This window comes from Anopheles maculipalpis, chromosome 2RL (assembly GCF_943734695.1).
Source record: "Anopheles maculipalpis chromosome 2RL, idAnoMacuDA_375_x, whole genome shotgun sequence".
Taxonomy (NCBI): Eukaryota; Metazoa; Arthropoda; class Insecta; order Diptera; family Culicidae; genus Anopheles; species Anopheles maculipalpis.
The window spans coordinates 60,536,913-60,556,778 of NC_064871.1; the positions used below are offsets into that span (position 1 = coordinate 60,536,913).

A 19,866-nucleotide genomic window follows, 5' to 3' on the forward strand; every position below is an offset into this window, starting at 1 on the left:
CCTTCGGCGTGACAGGCGAGAGTGTTCGTTACGAGCAGGGTTGGCAGCCGGTTTTAACAGAAAAATAAAAACAACCATAACCTTCCCCACCTTCGGAGATGTGGCCCAACGTGGTCGTCTGCAATCTAAATAAGATGGTTTAGCCTAGAGTGAAAAAAAATAACAGAATGTGTATGCTTTCATAGATCCTTTACTACAATTGGTTTGCAGCTAGCGTTATGCATTTTATTTTTTTATTCTCATTAGAATGCAGGACAGGTCGTACATGTCTTACACGTGCCAAATGGTAGACGATGCAAATGTTGTGAATTAATTGATTTCGGCATGCAACAGTCGTTAGTTCGTAACATACAAAATTCATTCACGCGCATTCACCACTCTAGGTGGGTAGATGTATGCATTTCTCTTCCCAATCAACGTGTCGCACCGCACAGTAGATTGGCCGCGCAAACGATCAACCTATTACGTAAGTGCATTTCTATAATGGTAACGGAACAGGCATAGGCGAAGTGCAGTTTGAACTTGAAACAGGTATTCTGCATACGCATCTACAGCCACACAAGCTAAATGAATGCAGGTGAAGCGAGAAACGCGAGACACATGTGCACGAACACGCGAAATGCACGTCAAAAAGGAGGGATGCAAAAACAAGCGCCAATTGGTGCAAAGTGAAAACAACCATCATCCTTGCCTTTCCTTGGGGGCTAAGGCCTGTTGATGGATTGTCATCCAAATTGTCCTTTCATGATTCGTTCATGGCTGAAGAGGTAGAAAGTTATTCGAAATAGTTTCAGTCTGCGTACCACGCAATCCCGTAACTGATACTTCGTTTTTTTTTTTAAATGGCTCATTATAACCGTTGTTCGATTAATGTAGCCTTTACCTGAGTGTTTGCTTTGATTGACATGGCAAAAATATGTTTTAATCTTTTCGATTATTTGGCTAGACTTAACAAACTAAGAATTCGCTGTGCAATTCAAGTCAAGAAAAGCAAACAGCTTAAGGAACAAGACAAATTTGTTAAATTATTTTGAAAACACCTCAACACACACACATAGATCAAGGCCGCACAGCAGGAATGACACCAAGATATAAATTGCATCGCAAATCAGAGCCAAATCCGTGCCAAATACCAATCCCACCTATTTACTTATTACATACAACTGTAAGCTAGTTACTTCTTAACTCAAGTCATCCTTAAGTTGACCTCTTTTGCGCTTGGTTCAATTGTTGAGCTAAATATCTGTGTTAAATGGATACTCAGCACATTATCTATACTTTCATACAACTACAATACAAGCATTCACCTACAAATTGCAGCAATCAAATGTTGCTCGCCGAACGTATAGATGCGATCAGAAACACCAGCACAACATGAACATAGTGGATGCAATTCACCATGCTTATGTGCTTCTGTTTTGAATTGTTGGGTGAACCGTGTCTATTGCTATTCAAGAGGATACTTGAACAATTGTGGTCATATCATCGATTTAGAAAAGCAAATACAAAGCTATGCAACCAACGTTGAATGTTGGTCCGAACTGTTGCTTTCTTTATTTGGCAAAACACAGTCATGAGTCCAAATGTTTTCCCACCATTATATAACTTTTCTTTGTTAGCACCTAGTTCCATTGTGAGCGATGATAGCTGAAGATAAATACTTCAATTTTGCTGGTTTGAATATATGTTGTGCCAGCGTGTCGCGAATGTGAGCTGTGTTTATTTTCACTGCAATTTTCTATGCCGGCTATGTTACATTGTCAGTTATGATTTATTTCCTATGATAAGTTTTTCGGTTAGTGAAGTGTTGTGATAAACATTTAATTATTGCATACATTAAAACCTCAGATACACCATGTTGCTTTTTTTTGTTGTGAAACACTGTGCACCGATGGGATAAACAGAGGATAGCCAAACGCTACATCGATCACTGTGACTTAGTGACAGCAACGAGAAATGGCGTAACAATAAGGGACGTAGATGAGTATCCACCCATAACAATTATAATCAATAATATCATAATTTAGCTCATTTTAGAGTCGATACAAGCGCGATACAAGCTATAATGCTTTCTAACTTGGACTTTCTGATGAAATCTAACTTTTGCGCTATATTTTATTCATTTACTATTAGTTAACATTTAAAGCTCATCGGTCTGACATGGCCTACATCACATTCCCAAACTATCAAAATCAGAAAACAATTGCATCAAACTTGTCAAAAATTCACTATATTTTTCTGAATATGGAAGTTTAATTTAAAGGCTACGGATGGGATTCGAACCGCGGTCCTGCCTTGTGATGAATGGCGTCGTAATCGCCTCTACCACCGGGATGCCCCTTGAGCACTTAGCACGGTAGTGGCACCGTCTCCAGCCAACACCTTAGACTGTTCTTTGAAGTCAGAGGTATTCTCCGGTCTACAATTTACGCGAAATCACTCCAAACAAGTCGGAGGCAATGCGCCAGTCCTAAAAAGTTGAGTAGAACTTATCAATCGGACCCAATCCATTGAGCAGGATAAAAATTCAGCACAACAGCACTAACAAAAACTCAATTTGAAGATTTAATAATGTGAGGGTCCTTAAAGTCCTTACCTACACGTGAACTAAGCCCAACAGTTGAAACGCTTTGAAATTTGATTCCTAGATATGTTCTTGAAGCCTACAGTCTGTAAGTACACATAAGTTACGAATCTGAGGTTCCAGATTACTTAAGATTGAATTTTTGTATTTGTGTTTTTGGTATTTTGGGTTTGGTATGTTTTTAGTGTTTGCGACGTTTTTCCAGAGAACGTTATTACAGAAGATTTTTGAGCATTAACTTCCTTATAGTTCAAAGAATACCAGGACATAAAGTTACTCAAGCAATCTAGGGGGTAATATCATTGATGTAAGTGACCAACAGCAGAGAGTAGATCATGCTGCCTTGTGGTACCGCTGGTGAGTTGGTGAAGGGTGCAGGGAACGATGTGTTGATTTTATCCATTATGCTCCTCTTAATGGTTGGTCACCGTCACCTGGTTGGTCGGTTCACCGATAAGTGGTCAATATTAACTAGTTGGCTACATACTGTCAAAAGTTTAGAGCTTTATGTCTTAATTTACAGTAGCTAGGACGAAAACAGTAAAAGTACTTTGTTCCGTTATATTTTCTCCAGCAATCATATTGACCCATGTGATTTATAGTACAAGGAACCTCCCAATAGATGCAATGATGATGTTGAAATTATGTTGTTATCAACTCGAAGCTATCGCTGAAAAAATGGAGCGTTTAGAGATTTTGGGGTATTCCAAGTAGCCAACCTAAGTGTGTCCCAGAACCACTCGATCGCAATTTGATAAATGAATTTGAAGGAATCTATCAAAATATTTGCATGGTGAAAGTCAGGGATGAATTTATGAAATAGGCAATCTTGCAACAGAAAAAAGGTCTACAAATTAATTTTTGATATTTGTTGAAAAATGAAACGCGGCTTCTTTTGCTTTTTCTGTGTAGTTTTTTTTATTGATTAGCTCTTGGAAATAAACCAAAAAATTTGTCCGCTGTTCGCGCGCGCTTATATTCGTTTTTCCGATCTTTGTCCGGTCGTGATTGATTTTCGACTGACTCGATCGTTCCCTAACTGATCCCAGGGCAGGCTCATCCTGCCCTTTTTTTTAACCTTCTTATCTCTCATTTTCTTCTTGGCGCCTCTTAACTGACAGGGCGTTGGGAGCCTTATAAAATTTCCAACAATATTTATGGCTTAAGTGCCGGCAACAGGTCGCAATGTGACGAGACAAAGATTAGACTTTAGTTTTTAAATTAAAGATAAATCAATGAATATAATGCAATTTGATTGGTTGCATTATCATTTACCGTTTAGTTTTATCATGCATCTGAAGAAAGTATTTTTAATGCATATGTTAAATAAAACTCAAAAAAGGTTTCCAAGAGTCTACAAAACTAAAGTCTAAAAATGTATCAATTGCAGCCATACATTGAACAGTTTTAGTCTTGGAGTATTAAAGTAAAATATTTCATCACGTTTCTCACGTCAAAACGGATACTCAACCAAGAAACAATGCTATAAAATTCGAAAAACCGAAAAACACATTCAAGGAAAATATAATTTGAGTCATTTTTTATTTGATTTTTTTGTCCAGCGAAAGCTGATATTGAATATAATGATCACCAACTACACATGACCGGAAATAGAAATTCACCACGAATTAGCAATCATCACTTACATTGAATTCATAAGATGACAAGTTTAACGGACATAAATATTAATTTCCTGGTGACTCTGGTTATGCATTAATGTACACCGATACACAGTTTGCACGAATCGCGCAGTGATGTACCACAATTTTGATATTCCACTCATCGATACTTATGATGCTCTTTTGATTTCATAGACAACGATACTTTCACGTGAACATTCCTTTTCATTTAACGGTTGATAGTACATGTCAGGAAGAGATGTCAACAGTATGTGCTTTTCGTGTTGGAATTCAATCAGCTTATAATTTGCTAGATACTTCCGAAGAACCTTCGCATTGTAACGCTAGAAATGGGTTTCTGAAATCAATGACATTTGCTGATCTCGCGCTTATGCAACATACCAAAGGAAATGGAAAGGTTTTCTAATAGCATTCGTACTTATGAGACTCAACAATTATTAAGGGATTGAAATGATTTCAATACCATAAAAGATTGTTCATCGTAGGGTCTATACTTGTCTAGAGCCAACCGCTTAGAAATCGCTCTGATCTTGCAGACCTTCATGTTTTGAAAATCGTTTCTCGTACAAAAAAATCCATGAAAATCTTCACAAACTGCCGGTCCAAACATCTTCCGATTGCCCACTTTAAAGGTGATAATTGTTTTGGTGATTCTCTCTTTTCCATTCTTCTGAATGTTTTTCACCCTTCATTACAGCGATCATGATTGGATTTTCACCGTGTGTAGGAAACAATCTGCTTGAAAACATTACATCTCGTAATTGTTAGCACGCTTCAAACGAGTGCTTAATGTACCTTAATGCTAAATAGCAATTTTGTAGCAATAAGGTCGTTCTTTTAAAAAAAAGCTTGTATATGGAGTATTTAGAATGTTTCAAATGTATTACATACGTACATTAATCAGGTTTCCAAATGTATTCCCACTACATCCTCGGAAGGACTAGGGCAGTCGCTTCTGGTTTGATTGCGTTAAAAATTTTGGAGTCAGCTCTTGTGATATCTTCAATCGCGTTAACGGATGTATAACATCGCTATACTATAAAAATAACATCGCGGTCTTGTCCGCATCTAGATTTAACAGGATGATTGTACTTAAGTGGACTTGTACAGTGGATGTCTGAAGACCATGGTTCAAATGGTGTTTGCCCCTCCAAACAAGCTCCATGTGCCATAATTACCCCCACTTGCAAACCACCTCAGCGAAGAGCTTTAAAGGGTGATGTTGAGGATGGCTAAAATGCTCGTTCCGCATACGGTGGAGCAACAAACAAGAGTGGGGATCTGTTTCATGAATTTTCCGGAATGGCCCACAGACGCCTACCGTCGATCGATGTTCAAAGACTTCCGGACACCAATGCACTATCTGCTTCGATGCATGGATCTTTGTCTTGGATTTTTCCAATTGGGATTGTTACATGTTTCAACATTTTGTCACTCAAAGTATGTTCTTCTTTTTCTTCTTGGCTTAATGACCTCGAAAGTTATCGAATGGCTTGTCCGTGATAACATGTTTCTCTGTCAGCCAATGCACCAACACATTTGTGTAATTGAGCTTTAGCTCATCGTCGCAACTGTACAATATGCTGTTCCATTTAGATGACCACATTAACGCTTGAACTATAATCTGATAAATTATTTCTCTTGCATTACACAAACTTTCAATGACGCATTTAATCCGTTTCCACACGCCTTCCATGTACAACTTCCTTAACTCACTTTTACCTTATCTGCATAGTAGCACTGCTGAAATGCCTGAAGGATAGCTTACTTGGATTTACTGAAAATCCATGTCCATATCAATCGCTAATATTCTTAAACTCATATAGCCAGTTGTTGATCTCTGCCAGCGTTAGGCAGAAAATGTCATAACAACCATAATCAAGACAACACCAACAGGGAAATGGTTGCCTCTGGCTTGCCTGTCGTCTCGACAATCTTGCGCTATAGAGGGCAATTCGAGACTAGAAGCTTTGAGGACCATCATCTATAATCAAAATCAAAAAATTAAAAAACCAAAACGATGCTGGCATCACTAGTGGCCGTGCTAACAAGTCTAACGCACCTTCAAAATCATCCAAAACTTCACCTTTTTGGGGTAAAAAGTCTGCACCAATAACAACATTGAATTTGAGTTACGCGCAAGTGTGCTGGTTGCGCGCCTTTTTCACTCAAAACAAAACCAGTCGCGACAGGCGAACCTAAGTTTTGTGATAATGTATAAGACGATCACAACACGTGTAAATAAAACACATGCTAAAAGTTATGGTGTAACTAATAATTAAACTTATATTCCGTGAACCTACGCGACCGTTTGCCTCGAGGATCGTGTAACCAATGATTCCGTTTGCCGCCAGGAGCTACCGTTCATTGCCCCTAGCGATCGCACGTTGCCCGATCCTACCGGACCGCTCTCACGTACACATCGACACGCTGACAGGACTGTCAGCGGTGAGTGACTGCAATAATGAAATAGATCGGCAGGTCGGGTCACAACACTAAGACTGTATAAAATCTTTATAGCCCCAATATAGTCCATCGGAACACTGGCTAGGCTCCGATGGACTGCTCATATCATAAGTGTTAGCGCTAAAGCTCGAACCTACGCCTGTAAACGTGGGTTGGATGGTAGAGAAATGTCAGGACGCACATCCGGCAAAAGGATCGTGCGTACGTTGCGTCGTGCGATCGCCCTCTTTTTCCAACCAACCACCGAGGAGATAGGTCGAGACGGGTTTTAGTGCTCGTGTGCCCACTCGCGCTCAAAACAGCTGGACGCGTCTAAAATAAACCTACACCAACAATAAGAATGGTATCGAACAACCCAGCATGTAAAGTTCTTTTAGGCCGTCCACATGGACACAGGAGGCTTGGTAGACCCGAACTAAGATGGAATGATCGCATTAATGCCACCAGATAGATATAACGCGATATTTTATTGGCAGACAACGACGCTAGACTGTGATTTCGAGAACTGTTAGAGTATGCCACGACTGCAAAGCAATTGTAGCACCTGATAAGTAAACAAGTAATGTATGTTTTTTTTTTTCGTTGCACTGTTCCACTAGACACGCGGTTTCAAGTCGTTCCATAATCAAACACATTTTTACCGTTGTTTTTTACGCAAAGGCATTTCCATTTCTACACTGAACTATTCCTGACAAGAAACTGAATCGCCTTGCCACAGTTTAATAACCTACAGTGAGATAATTATATGCTCATTTTGTGTGAATAACTTCGGCTTCTATACTGTGCTTCCGTTGATATCAACTCCACTGCTTCGTCATGGCTGACCAGTGCTTGTCGTGTGTGCGTGCACATTCATCGGAAGATCACATCTACACGTGCGATGGTTACTGCAATCCACCACTCTTGCCTAGGAGTGAGCAATGTGGTGGTAAAGGAACACACCAGGGAAGGATCTCGATTCCTGTGGTTGTGTTCCCAATGATCTGAACACCGACGCAATGGGCGCTTGGCGGTTGTCTCTGACGTCTGCACTGGATAATCTTAAGACTCAACTGACTGCAGAATTTGCGTCCCGCTGGGAAGCTACCACTGAGTTTTTCAAAAGAACGACAACCTCCTCACTAGAGCAATTCAAGGAGGCCCGTTTATCTACTCAACAACCTTCATCTTATCGCCGACTTATACCCACACCAGCATCTACCAACACTCCGGATCCCGACCCATCCAAACGATGCCTCATCGATCGTTCCCCGCCGACCAGCACCTATACCACTACTATGGCAACTCCACTCCTTTCTGGCACAGCAAAAATCAAAACACCATGTCAGGCTGCTTTGTTACTACCGCCAGAAACGCCCAAACTCTGGTTGTATTTGTCGCGATGTCGCCCAACGGCCACTACTCAAGAAGTACAAGATTTCGTAAAAGACCAAATCGGCACTGATGATGTATCAATATTTAAGCTATTCCCAGCGAACAAGGATCTTAGCACACTGACCTTCTTATCATTTAAGATCGGTATGTCGCTTGAGCTGCGGGAGAGAGCCTTTTCCCCATCCACTTGGCCGACGGGAACAATTTTTAAGGAATTCACCTTCAGTGGAATCCACATCGTCCTCTCTATCAACAAAAACAAACCACACCACTTCAAAAAACATTACTACTGTCGCCATTGCATCACAAGAAACCGCTACACCACTAACCAGCCACAACATCTTCAGCGTAACACTACCTTCGCTTCCACTACCACAACAACAATAGCTGGTACCAGGGCTAAGCTGACTGACCTCCGTATCTCTCTTTGCGACGTTCCGGTCACGACGTCATTATGTTGACGGAAACTTGGTTAGATGATACGATTCCCACTGCACATTTTGCCGACGACACTTTCTCCGTGTATCGCTGTGACCGCTCCTCAGATAACAGTACCTTCATTCGCGGCGGCGGGGTACTTGTAACCTGCAAAGCAGAGCTCACATCCTTAAGAATACCTAACACGCATACTTCCCTGAAGCTTGTATGGATACAAATCCATCTTAGGGAGCATTCTATCTTCGTGGGAGCTATTTATTTTCCGCCAGGGCTTACCTAAAATTCAGTACTTCTTGACTCATTGTGCAATTCCATCTCTGCGATACAAGAGCGCATGAAATCGAGGGTTTTATTAATTCTATTTGGTGATTTTAATCAACCATCTATAAATTGGTCTCCCGAATTTGACTATTACATTCCCTCTACCTTTTCATCGTTTTCCTCCTCTTAAGAGTCTTAAGAATGTAATCTAAGTAAAAAATCAGGTATTATTAATTCCGCTGAAAGACAGTTAGACCTTTATATTACCTTATACCTTTTGCCTGCCTTATATTGCCCGTCTTTAGTTTATTTATATTGCCCGTCTCTAGCTTTCCCTAACCTTTACTTCCTGCAGACAGCTATCACTATGCTTTTGAGCTTTGTATTCGTGTCCCAGCCCGTTCACGTATCAGAAAGGCCCAGAAACGGGAATTTAACTTCCGCAAGGTAGACTATGGGAAATTTGTTCAAATAATCTCCACTACTAACTGGACATTCTTAGATCGCTCAAACTCCGTGAATGAAGCGGTAGACAAGTTCACGAAAGTTATATTGGCAGCCTTCCCTCTGTGTTGTCCCTCTCCATGTTGGTCTGACACAACTCTCATATCTTTGCGTTCTGACAGAACTCGGGCTCTTCGCAATCTTCGGCTCACTGCCTCAGGTTATCATCGCCAGATATTTAAATATGCTGCGGCAGCATACCGCATTTACAATCGGGCAAGATATTAGCTTTACTTTACCGGCATCTGTTCCCTCTTCGCAGAGCATTTCGCCTGCAATTTTTCTCGGCCTCTGGGCGATTTATCCTCAACCTCTTCATCTAACGATGCTCATGCTCCGGTTGATCTACCGAGTTACTTCTCCAGCATCATTGATGATATATCCGTCCTCAATGCCCTAACTCGCTTAAAATGTCTTATAGGCCTGGTCCAGACGGAATTTCTGCATCTGTACTAAAAGGTGCAGTGTAACGTTTGTTTCTCTTCTTAGAAAACTATTCGTCCTGCCATTGTGTAAGTCCTCTTTTCCTTCCTTGTGGAAACTTTCTTGGCTTATTCCTATACATAAAAAAGGAAATAAGACGTCGGTCGGTAATTACCGAGGCATTTCCATACTATGTGCAATAGCCAAAGTGTTAGAAACAATTCTCCATTCCTATCTTCTGTATGTTACTCGTTCTTCCATCATTCATCAACAACATGGATTCATGCCCAAAAGATCAACTTCCACTAACCTAATATGTTTTACCTCTTGCCTTTCGTCTCAACTGGATACGTTTTCTCAGGTTGATGTCGTTTACACCAATTTCAAATCTGCCTTTGATCCTCCACGCACTCCTCATTTATGTATAATTATCCTGTCTTGGCATCCATACCTCCTTACTTGCCAGGTTCCGTTCTTTCCTGTGTAATCGTAGTTATCGAGTCTCCTTGAAAGGTTCCTTTTCTTCTCCCTTTCCTTCAGGTTCAGGCGTACCTCAAGGAAGTGTCTAAAGTCCACTGTTATTTGTTTTGCATATCAATGATGTCAGTACTGTCCTTCCACCCGATTATTTCCTCTGTTTTGCTGACGACTTAAAAATCTTCTATCCTATATCCTCTCCTTTTGACTGTGTTGTTTTTCAATCTATCCTTGACCGTTTCTGTGCTTGGTGTAATCACAACCGTCTTTTCCTCTATCCCACTAAGTGTAGTGTTATTATGTTTACCTGGTCCCGCACCCCTTTTGTTAATCCTTATTTCCTTAACCAGGTTATGGTTGAGCGTGTTTCGGTCATTAAGGACTTGGACATCTTGCTCAACACCAAATTGACTCCATAGTCAGCAAGTCGAGGAGGACTCTTGGTGTACTTAAACGTGTAGCCCTTGACTTCTCCGATGCTTGTTGTTTGAAGTCTTTGTTCTGTTCACTGATCAAATCGATGCTGGAGTATGGCTCGGTTATCTGGTCCCCGTCGGCATGAATCCACATTGATCGAATAGAGCGGGTGCAGAGGTACTTCATTTCCTTGCTCTCCGGAAAACTATTCGCGATGGATACTCTGCTTTGCCCTGTTACGAGGACAGAAGCCGGTTGCTTGGTCTTGCGTCGCTTGAAGATCGCCGTTCTTTTTTCCCAATCCTCATTTGTTGCCGCACTTCTCCTTGATTGCATCGATGCCCCAGATTTGCTCATGCAAATCCCTCTATATGTTCCCTCCTGCGCCCTTCGAAATTGTGCCCCAATTTTTGTTGCCTTACATCGCACTGCGGTGGGCCGTAAAGATCCCTTCCTTATTGCCATCAAAATGTTTAATTCCTCTTCCCATCACTTTGATTTCAACATATCCCAGCCTTTTTTCCGTTCCCTCTTGTTATCCACTTCCAAATCTTTTCTTTCACTTCCTTATTTTCTGTTTTGTTTTCTTTTTTTTTGTCTAATGCTGCAACTTATTCTGCTTACCGTTTACCGAGTCGTTAGCACAATTATTTACACTGAACGATTTGATATCATCGACGACAATAGTCTTACATGTGTCTTTAAATTTTGGGTTGCACAACAACAAAAAACTTCATAGTCTTAAAAGCAAATTGATACGAAACCTTGTTACTTTATACCACGTGTGATAAATATAAGAACCAATATATATGAAAAGTCCTACACTTTCGTCAGTTTCTTGAGTTGGTCATCAGTTCATCATTTTCATACATCAGAGTCCGAGCAGTAAATTCTTCTATTCTATCCTTGGCTTAAAAAACCTTCTAAGATCACGGCGCACATTAAATGGCTTAGTAGACTTGTTGGTCTAGAATTATTCCCCGGTCCTGCAGTGAAAAGATCGGCACCGCTATCGCGTCTACCAAAGGAATAATATAAAAAAAAACTTTCTAGGATCCGCTAAACCATTAAGGATATGTTTAATTTTTTATTATTTCATTTTAAATAAAAGGAATATTTCATGTAGCGAATGGTTTTCGAAGAAATATTTCGCTCATCTTCTTATAACCACTGATGGAAGGAAACATCATATATAAAGAGGGTCTTATATCGGGTTTCGGCTAACTGGCCGGAACTTTTACTTTGGAATAGAAACAGCAAGGTACAGCAATAAATAACAGTATCTCGCAACAGTTCATTTAAAAAGGTAATCTTTTCTGATTGCTAAAAAAAGTCCTATCCTATCATTAAACCGACTAATGTCTCTCTATGTTTCTCTCTTACCACATTCGGATACAACCTCCTTCTATCTGATGAACCAGGTATTCATGATTTGGTCTGTACGAAAAACACTTCATTACATATTTCCAACATATTTGTATCTTTACTACTCAACAACGTTTATTGACTTATTAAACAATAATAAATAGAAAACACACAACTGCTCGAATCTAAGTTAAACAAACATAGACAACGACATTAGACATTTAAAAATTTAAGCCACTGCCTTAATTTGCTAACCAAAACCTATTTTTAATATAACTTAGTTGTTTGCTTTTGACAGGGGAATACCGTGTTCGTCTATTTCCACAGATGGCACTAATGGAGGCTTAAATCCACCGTATTCGATGCGCAGACTCTTGCCATAGCTAGGGCTTCGTCGAAATTTCACATCACTCTTAGCTGCCCAATGGTCATCCAGCAAAGGTGTAGGCCCCACGTAGTCATCCTTCACTACTGGTTCATGGTGAATGTAACCGAAATTGCCTGCAACAATCAGATAATCAAATTATTATTCAAAGCTCGGACCAGAACATTCTTCTGGTGTTTTCTTATCGCATACCTGCATAAGCATCGCCATTGAAAACTATTCCTAAGGCGGGATGATGTTTTTCAGGCAAAAAATGTGTGTGTCCATTCAGATGATTACCATCAACAATCACAGGTATCGATGCGGATGCTCCATAGTGTAAATCATTTTTGGGATACCGTAGATTGGCCGGAAAAGCATACTTTCCCGGAGATTCTACTATAACTTTGGAAGGATGGTGTGATTTGGGGAAGAAGTGGTCTACAAAATGTTTTTTCTTTTGTGCCAAAAATTTCCCAATGTCGAAATGCTCATGGTGAACCGTTTTTATAATAGAATGTGTTGGTTTGGGCTCATGAATCGGGAGCGGAACATATTTCTCTACCGGGTAAGGTATTGGAATACCAACGGGGACCTCTACCGGATAATGCACTGGTACTTGTACCGGAACCTGCACTGGATATGGTCGGTCTACTATTTTTTCTACAATCTTTTCCACCGGATACGGCCGATCGATAATTTTCTCCACTGGATAAGGCACAGGACGATCGACAAATTTTTCCACAACTTTTTCCACCGTTACGGGTACCGGAACTTGGATGTGCTTTTCAACAACACGCTCTACTTCCACCGGGCGATCAACGACCTTTTCAACGATTTTCTCTACCGGCACTTCTACTGGAACCGGACGATCAACGATCTTCTCCACAGGATAAGGACGATCGATATAGCGTGCCACCTCGACTGTTACAGGCTTTTCCACAATTTTTTCCACGGCTACCGGCCGATCGATAATATGTGCCACCGGGTATGGTACCTTCACTTTCTGCGTCACTATCTTTTCCACCGGTATCGGTTTTTCAACTATCTTTTCAACAGGCACGTGTACCTGATGCTCGACCGGGACGGGTCGGTCAACATAGCGCGTGTGATAGACGGGCTTCTCCACAATTCTATCTACCGGAACCGGCACGGGTTTTTCGATGTAAACTGGCTGTTTTACGATCTGTTGTACTTGCTTTTCCACATAAACCGGCTGCTTTACTATTCTTTCGACAGGTTTTTCGATAAACACCGGCTGCGTTACGATACGGTCAACAGGTTTCTCCACGTACACTGGTTGTTTGATAATTTTGGTTCTGCTACCAAAGTGACGTAAATTTGGGGTCTCCTGGTTTATCAGTATGTTTTTTATATTCACACTTTTTTGCACCTCTACGACAGTTTGTTCCTTCACCTTCGCACCATCATCCTGACAGTCATCTGTTTTGGATTTTTCTGTATTCGACAACCGTAACCCGGCTTGAATAGGAGCCAAATATCTGGAGGACACTGGTTTAGGTGCCCCCGTAACGGCGGTTGGTGTAGTTTTCGGTGTCGTTGAAATGATTATACTTGGATTGGCTGTTGTTTGTGAGCTCTTGTATCTGTTGCTCAATCGCGCTGCAGTTGAACCACGAAGGCCTGTAACCGTCACTGGATTGATAGTAGTAACTTCCTGTTTGGTAATGAGGATCCCCTCTGCCTTATTGTTGTCATCGCATGGTTCGGCCGGTTTAGTTGCTAAAATAGTGGTTTCTTTCAAATATTGCCCGTTGTTATGGTCTTCCGATTCACCAAGAATTTCTACATTGATTTGCTTGACATGTCGGTCGTTATGTTGACGGCGCTGAACATCGCTCGATTCCGCTGCATCACTATCGCCGACAATGATTGGTTGATCAAAGCTTTCAGCCTTTTCCGACTGTTGGCTTTCGCTTGGCACACTGTCTGCTGTTGTGGATTGTGCTTCCGAAACATTTTGTGCACGTTCTGTGACACCCTCTTCTGCATTGTTAATGTCCACCACATCTTCATTGCTGACTAAATTCTGTGTGCTTGAAACGAGCTTCTTAATACCAGACTCGTCCATAAATGTATTTTCGGTAAAGTTTTGAATTTCCTGGTTTCCTACAGCCGGTTGAACTAATGTAACTAGTTGGATAGGAACCGAATTTGGACTGTATGAAACACCTTCTGGCGAATCATCACTGTTTTGGATACTGTACCTAGAAGGAAATAAAAAATACAGCAGGGTTGTTGTAATTTATTTTTTAAATAACATTCATGCATCCTCTTACCCTTGAACATACTGAGAATTTTGATGGTTAGCAATAGCGTCTGTGTAGTAGACAAAGTAATTGCTGCTCGGTGAATTATTGATCATATGTTGATAACGGACAACTCCATGAGGGAAAACCTTAAAAAACAAAATTTTGCGTTATTATAGGTTCGAGGTTTGATAAAGTCAAAGAGGTTTGATAAAGTAAAGAGTTACTATTTACCTGTTCTCCAGGCACAATCGTTGGCAGAATCGATGGTTCAGGTTGATGTTGCAATAGTGAATTTAGATCATTTTGATTGTGTCTATGGTTGTCGAAACCCTCCGCGTGGATCTCTATCCGCAAGAGGAATGTTACGAGCAATGCTAGTGGGACCAGCATTCTGTTTTATACGAACCTAAACTGTGAAGAAACAAAAATATTTCCTATGAATTAAATACTAACTGATGTACAAAAGTCGTTACAAAATAAGAGTTTTCCATAGATGGTAAATGGCTAAAACTGTCATAAGCATACAATTTCATTCTGGTATTATACTGTTTTTTATTTGCCAACATACATAAAATAATAGAACAATTTACCCTTATTTGATGAAATTGATGTTCAACGAATTGACTCATTTAATTTTGTCTCAAATTTGGATAATAGTCTCAAAATACACGAAATCACGAAATTGGTTTTAATGAATTGTCATAATATATGGCACAAAAACAAAGGTGTTGTAGGAAATTAATATCAAAGTTAAGGGAAACATTGAGGAGTTTATTCTGCCACAAAAAAAAACAAAACAAAACATATTTAGGATGGCAATTTTGAACAATGTATCATCAGCTAAGGATCATGAACTCAAAAATTTGACAAAGCAATGTATTATAAGATGTGCCGTGTAAGATTGATATATAGGACGTAAAAACAGTTGCAAACCGGACGGCGCAAGTAGTTTTAGTTTTCCTCCCACTACTTGTTACTCTGTGAATTCCATTCAACCACCCTTTCAAAGGGAATATCTCACATTTGTTGATATTCAAATTGAAATTTGTAATTGGAATATTAATCTTATGAGCAGCTTATGAGCAATATGCTTACTACAAGTATCGAAAATAGTAATTACAATGGGAGTTGGCCGTAATCCAATAATATTAACAAACAAACAATAAACATAAAAAATTAAAAACTGAAAAATCTTAGAGCCTTTGTTACAGCCAGCTGAGACCACTGCTTATCCGCAAACTCGCTGCTATCTGGGAACTGACCAGTGTCCAATGTGTAATTAGTTGAAATCCCAAGTAACACCCCGAAGTTTTGCCGAAGTCTACGCACACTATCATAAACCTCATTCAACCCCTTGCATTGAGCGCCGGCAGTATGAAGGCGAAGGCCTGCTTACTTTCTTCCTTAGGCCTGTAGGAGAATACTTCACTCAAAGCGGAATCAAAAGTGAGATCGGGCGTATTCGGGAGTTCATTTCAGAAAAGCCGAATATCAATCCAAAATCCAAGTTGTACACAAAATCTCCCAGCTGCTATTACCTATCTTTGATCATTCCTATTGTTAACGTTTATTGAAAGCATGTTTGGTTTGATGTTTGAAATATGAATCCCTGGTATCCCAAAGCTAGTTTTTTTCAATCGTAACTTGTATTCTTTGCATATTACGAATGGTATATTCATCTTCACTGACTGGTACAGGTATTAAAATTGGCAATGCCGAAGAAATTGAGCTTGAAATTCAATATATTTTACTTGAACAAGATAGTCTTTTTTACTCTTTGAAAAATATACCAATTAAATTGTCAATAAAAGTGTTCTATTATGGACCAATGCAACTCATCGAATAATCGTCCGCCCTTATATTTGCTATCTCAACTCTGTACAAATTGTATGAATTTCTACCCAAAGGGGATTCTTACGGTCATGCAACCGCAACGTAGTTTTTTGTCACGCACGGTAGCTCTTATTGTAAGTTTTATCTGTGACCGAAGCATTGAGTAAAATGTTGAGAGCGGCTTATGAGGTGTTTAGTTAATATAATTTATTTGAAGTGAAATTTTCAAAATGCCTGTTTACTATCTGTTTACTTATGGTTTTTGATTGATAATAAGCTTATCACTCGCTGTTTAATTCCCTTTGGTTAGTAATTGATGTTTATCAACAAATGCTTTTTATTAAAGAGCTGTGATTTTAGAACTATGAAAATTCTTCTTCTCTGCCTGCTCAGAGTACATTGGAGTCCTCCGGTGGCATAGACCTCTACTACCTCAAGATCGTAGCCGTCAACTAACAGGTTCAGGTACAAAGCAAACGGGTACTTTGTCTACGTCTTATTGATCCTCAATTCGATTCTATTGGCCTCGCGTTTTAGTCGGGTGTACGCCTGAAATTTGACAACGCTGTACACGTGACAATCGAAACAATAACTCTCATTCACATCGGAGCAATACATCATTCGGTTACTATTGTTAGCAGAAAATTGTATATCCGTATTTGTCAACAACACTGTATTCTCGAGAGTGTATTTTCAAAAGCGCACCACTATTGTTACTTTGTCATTTTGACCAAAGAAAACAGGCAAACGCGAACAATACAGTTAAAAAATGTTTATTTTGATTTGGTAATTGTTTAGCTGAGTACAATTTGCATACAGTTCCTTGCTTAAACCTAAATCATTCTTCGGATGGAAAAATCATTTAACAAGTAAATGAAGTAGTAAACTGTTTAGTGATAGGACAGGCAAAAAGAAAAACAGCAATCCCTCTAGAGATTTTGTTCTTGGAATGGGTTTTTGAATTGATATTCGGCTTTTCTGAAATGGACTCCCGAACACGCCCGATTCGATTCCGCTTTGAGTGAAGTATTCTCCTACAGGCCTAAGGAAGAAAGCAAGCAGGCCTTCGCTTTCATACTGCCGGCACTCAATGCAAGGGGGTAAATGAGAATTATGGTAATGTGCGTAGATATCGACACAAAAACCCAATTCATAGGTTTTTGATCCTGGGCTCGGCACTAACTCCATGTACCCTGACCTTAACGGATATAGTCGACTTCCTCTCGATCGTGCAGATTGACTTGATTTTATTTCGCCACCTGGCACGAACGTGACTCGCGCGTGTCACCGTTACATGGTATATTGTGTTCATATGTTCAGTATTAATGTGAATAAAATAAGTTTTAAACCGAAACACAAAATCCTTGTTATAAATGTATCTACTGTACACAAACCACTAATAGTAAATACAATAACATTATGGCATACACGCACAAAACGAATTTTTTTGCCAAGAACATGGATGTTAAAGTTATGGTAGAGCAACTTCTACCTCAAAATGAGCTAAAGATGGCTAGAATTAACCCGTATCGTAAAACGTACTCATTTCTTATCGCAAAATTAAAATTGTTATTCCAAGGGCGTCGAAGAGTCCATTTAAGTCATCTAGTAGAATTCGCTGATATAACTTAAGATGGCCTCTTTAAACGCGTACAACAAACGTTTAAAAATCTGGAGAAAGATGGCATTTGCGTACTAATTATTAATCTATTTACATTTTTTTATTTTAAATTCAAATAAAATGTCATATTTTCATCGTGTGTGTATTATTGTTTTTTTTTTCGTAATTAATAATCAATTGATTGATGACTTCTTTGCTCTGCAGAAACCTGGAACCTACTATTGGACAGTATTATAAGGCCTCCTTAATGTACGGTTCTTTTTTTAGGTATAACCATGCTAAACTTTGTATCAACAAATTATTTTACTATTATAAATGGAAATTTACGCCGTTCTTCAGTGAATAAAAAACAGGAACTTTCGTTTCTCGGTTCAATATTTTTTTTCTTATTGACCTAACAGCTTCCAGGGTCATGCCAGCCTTATAATGGTTTACTAAGTTTATTCATTCCACATTGCCGGAAAAGTCACGGTCCAGTAGTATGGGGGCAGTCCAGTGTAGGAGGATCCCATCCAACGTAGTATAAATAAATCCTGCAAGCCGTTAGATGGGCGGTATGGCCTGATAATTAATGCTTGCTATGAGGAATTTAACAAAATGCAGTCGTTTTGTAATACTGATGAAAGCAGAAAGTGTCTGTTAAAAGTCCATGTGAAAAGCAGAAAAAAGGATACGAAATGGACAGTATTTGTCAGGCCTGAGATCAGTTAGGTAGCGATCGGTCGGTATGTAATTGAATAAGGAACGATAAACGTTAAATTACACACCAAGAACGGACTAATTTTTTGGTTCACTCGATTTCAACATATCGTTTTCTGTTCTCGGAAATGCCTTGTATGCCCTGTATGTCCTCTGGGACTTGCTTAGAATATGGTAATAAAATAATTTGAAATATTTCACTTATTTTTTTTTAATTTTACTGATGACATTTTATTCCTGAAGGATCCTCAACCTGTGATCTACGCTACTCTCCATCGTCTTATGTTTCATGTATTTTATATACAGACACAATAATGTCGTATTAACTGCAATTGAACAATTGTCCATACTAAGAGTTTTACCCCTTAGCAAAGAAGTTGAATCAATTTCAACTGAATGTTTAGCTATGAATGCTAATGCAACGATCACAGTTCTACGTTAGCTTTATGTGAAGACATAGTGCAGTTTAAAAAAAGTGATTGAGACGATAGCAACGCTGGACACACACTAGGAGTAGGACCAGGTATCGTATCCTGTACGGACCGTCGCCCGACACGAAGCATTAAACCGAATAAGTTTCGAGAAAAATTAAGTCAAGGACGTCATAAATGGCAGGCCAAGACCTCTGACCGGGTTGTAATGTGAAAGAATAACTAAGGAACATCATGGAAGCATTACACTAACATTCCTCGTTTTAAGTGTTTGCCAAAACCATAGCTTACAGTTATGTGGAATGAATGAATGAAGTGATTTTATACTGTTACTCCTTCATTACCTATCAAACCAGCCATAGCTTCATAGAAGTCTGTAGCTCCCGTGCAACTTTTTAAATGATTCTCACAGGTTAAACACACCAAGCGTGTAACTTTGCGCAAGATAACGTATCTGAGGAGAAAAGCAGGAAGAGAAACCGGCTGGATTCGGAATCAGTTAAATGAAAGCTAAATAAAACGACTCCCGCTTGGGGTGACCGGTTTGGGAAAAACTAAAGCGTTCAGAGACGAGCGTGATCAAATGTCCAACGTTAAAAGTAACAAGTAGCCTCAAAGTGGCCAGAAAATCTGGCATAATCATGGCTGAGAGAAAAACATAAAACAATCACTTTCTGGTAACAAACACTCTAGGTG

General features: G+C 39.7%; 3 protein-coding genes across 3 annotated transcripts in view; 1 reads left to right on the forward strand and 2 right to left on the reverse strand.

Annotated features, from left to right (window-relative positions):
- Nucleotides 1-19,866, forward strand: part of LOC126559576 (COP9 signalosome complex subunit 9) — a 194,968-nt gene that overhangs the window by 99,404 nt on the left and 75,698 nt on the right. The gene's annotated exons all lie outside the window — the stretch shown is intronic.
- The window catches only part of LOC126558181 (uncharacterized), a 407,024-nt gene that overhangs the window by 67,365 nt on the left and 319,793 nt on the right, over nucleotides 1-19,866 (reverse strand). The window lies entirely within an intron of this gene.
- LOC126557116 (uncharacterized) lies at nucleotides 12,221-14,976 on the reverse strand. Its single transcript, XM_050212780.1, has 4 exons — nucleotides 14,818-14,976; nucleotides 14,614-14,732; nucleotides 12,527-14,541; nucleotides 12,221-12,450 (listed from the first exon to the last, which is right to left on the reverse strand). The coding sequence occupies exons 1-4, from the start codon at nucleotides 14,974-14,976 to the stop codon at nucleotides 12,227-12,229; spliced, it is 2,517 nt and encodes an 838-aa protein (XP_050068737.1). The 3' UTR covers nucleotides 12,221-12,226.

Bases quoted from the DNA above. Each gene is read 5' to 3' on its own strand.
- LOC126557116 (XM_050212780.1), bottom strand. From the start codon at position 14,976: ATGCTGGTCCCACTAGCATTGCTCGTAACATTCCTCTTGCGGATAGAG. The intron at 14,542-14,613 runs GTAAGAGGATGC...ATTTCCTTCTAG, and splicing joins AATTCTCAGTATGTTCAAGG to GTACAGTATCCAAAACAGTG. The intron at 12,451-12,526 runs GTATGCGATAAG...TGATTGTTGCAG, and splicing joins CAATGGCGATGCTTATGCAG to GCAATTTCGGTTACATTCAC.